Source organism: Buceros rhinoceros, unplaced genomic scaffold, assembly GCF_000710305.1.
Source record: "Buceros rhinoceros silvestris isolate BGI_N320 unplaced genomic scaffold, ASM71030v1 scaffold18687, whole genome shotgun sequence".
NCBI classification, from domain to species: domain Eukaryota; kingdom Metazoa; phylum Chordata; class Aves; order Bucerotiformes; family Bucerotidae; genus Buceros; species Buceros rhinoceros.
In genome coordinates this window covers 30,774-32,992 of record NW_010420644.1, presented here as the reverse complement: position 1 = coordinate 32,992, position 2,219 = coordinate 30,774, and the positions used below count along the sequence as shown (strand labels likewise).

At 39.3% G+C, this 2,219-nt stretch overlaps 1 protein-coding gene across 1 annotated transcript in view; it reads left to right on the top strand.

Moving 5' to 3' along the window:
- Positions 1–1,847, top strand: part of LOC104496294 (serine palmitoyltransferase 3-like) — a 4,089-nt gene extending 2,242 nt beyond the window's left edge. The window contains exon 3 of the mRNA XM_010139382.1: positions 1,383–1,847. Coding sequence (XP_010137684.1) covers positions 1,383–1,496 — 114 coding nt within the window. The 3' untranslated portion in view covers positions 1,497–1,847. The remainder of the gene's footprint in view (positions 1–1,382) is intronic.
- Positions 1,848–2,219: the final 372 nt, after the last annotated feature.

Below are 2,219 nucleotides of genomic sequence, written 5' to 3'. Positions count from 1 at the left end.
TCCTGCTGTTCTTAAAGGTGCAGTAGTCATCAACAAGGTATAATTCCGTAAAGACAAGGTTGCATAGAACAAGGCATGGCTACGTGCTTGTGTTGTCATTGCCAGCTTTTGCTGTTTGAGGAGATTTTGGCTCATGCAGCTAGTAACAGGCGATGAAGTTGATCTGAAGATTAATCTCTTGAGGTTACTGCTTTGATACTCTTCCTCTCCCCGCACCCCCAAATGTCAAGCCCATTACATTTTTGGGCCATCTATGCATGTTCACTTCCTTCTATCTGCATGTTGCTGCTTCCTGGTACCAGTGAAGGTCTGAAACCCTCCCCAAACATCATTCCTGAACAGGCTTTTGGGAGTGGGATCATTGCCGTAGTCCTTGTGGCCATTTAAATGTCCTTACAGTATGGGGGAATGGAAATGCCCTGAGTTTAATTACTTACAGACGGAAAGTTTCTAGGAGAAACACTTCATTAATATGCCTTAACACAGGGTAACAACAGGTAACAAGCTCAATGAAAACTTTCCCCTTTGGCAAAATTTGTTTTGAATCTCAGCCTGGAACTAAAGAGAGGAAAGAGCCATGAAAGGGCAAGCTTCCAAGTATAACTTCCTTAATGACCTTGAAGATATCTCTCTGCATAAACGATTACTAAATTACTCCTTTTTGTTCTTGAGCTTGTTTTAGTAGCTTAGTAGAAACGGGCTCAAAATCAAAATTGCTGTTTTCTTCTCTGATGGCAAAAGGTTGGCTGCTCTTGAATGTGGATAAGATGCTGCAAAAAACCACTGAGCTACTTCTCTGTGGTATAGAGTTCCCTGGACACTTTTTGAAATCTACTGAGAGCTGGGGACACTATGCAGTAATTTGCGTTGCAATATTAATGCATTTTTACTCATGCCTGTGATATTAGTACAAAAATATAAGAGAGTGCACTAAAAATACCTTGAATTATTCAGACTATTTGTGATGACACTGATCAGCATTGTGGGCTGAGTCCCATCTAAGAAAATGTAGTGGTACCTCCATTCTTGGGGATCTATAAGGAAATATTGAAGTATTGCCTTACACATCTCTTTCGCACAAGCAGAGATAACTTTTTATCTGCATTATCTCCATATGCTTTTAGAAAAAGATCATGTTTTTTATCTATGCTTAATGTACTTGCTAATAAACCATAATCCAGGAGCAAATTCTCTTCTTGCTGTTATACATCTGTGACTGCACTGATGGTCACTAGGGGAGAATGAAAGCAAAATTTGCCCTTTTGCCTTTTCAATTTTCTTTAATTGATGCTTTTATGATCATCCTGTTCTGCTGTAAAATAGAGGTTACTAGAACCTCATTTCTTTTGCAAGAGAATTGACACAGTATAATGGTCTTACAGGTTTTGAATGCTCTGGATGAATTGGGTGATTTTCTACAACTGAAATATTCTCGATATTCCAAGTCAGCTCATCCTGAACTGTATGAAGAAACTAGGCTTGAATTTGAAGATTAAGTTTTCCAGCCATGAAGAGAACATTATGACGCTATGAAAGGGGCACAACCCGAAAACTCAAAAATATGAATGCAGTTCTTCCCTTCTAAGGACAATTTTTGTTTCTCAGATAACTGAAAGGAGGGGAAGCTCAGGCGTTGCATCTTATTGTATCAAATGTCTGTATTCAAGAGACTGAAATACTGATACAGATTTGCCTTCCCAGGGGATCTGTCCTTCTTAACGGTATTTTTGATGCAGAACAAATGCATCCATTGATCGAGTTGCTAGTGTACAGCTTTTGTTACGGCCCATTTTTATGAAAAGGCTTCAGATAGTCTTAATTGTGACTGAAACAATAAAGTTTAAAAATTTAATGTATTCCAGTGCAGTATGGGTAATATAGCTGAACTTCATCAGTGAGACCGCTTTTATCTGTTAAAGAACATAAATCAAGATGTTGGTGTGGTCTGCTACAGAGCAGACAGGAACCTTTTCAACTAAGTTGCCCTATCATACATTTCTCGAAGGACGGAAAATGTTAGAAGGCAGCTAATGCTGAGAGCAAGGGAAGTAGCCTGATCAGATCATGTACTTGAGAGCACGTTACGGGAAAGGGAAAATGCCTCCTCCGCTCTGCAGACCCTTTCTCGGCTGCTTAAACACACTGTAAGCTTCGTAATGTACAAAAATTTGAGCTTAGCCATCAACAGAAATGGTTTTCTGCTAACACATTTGATCTAC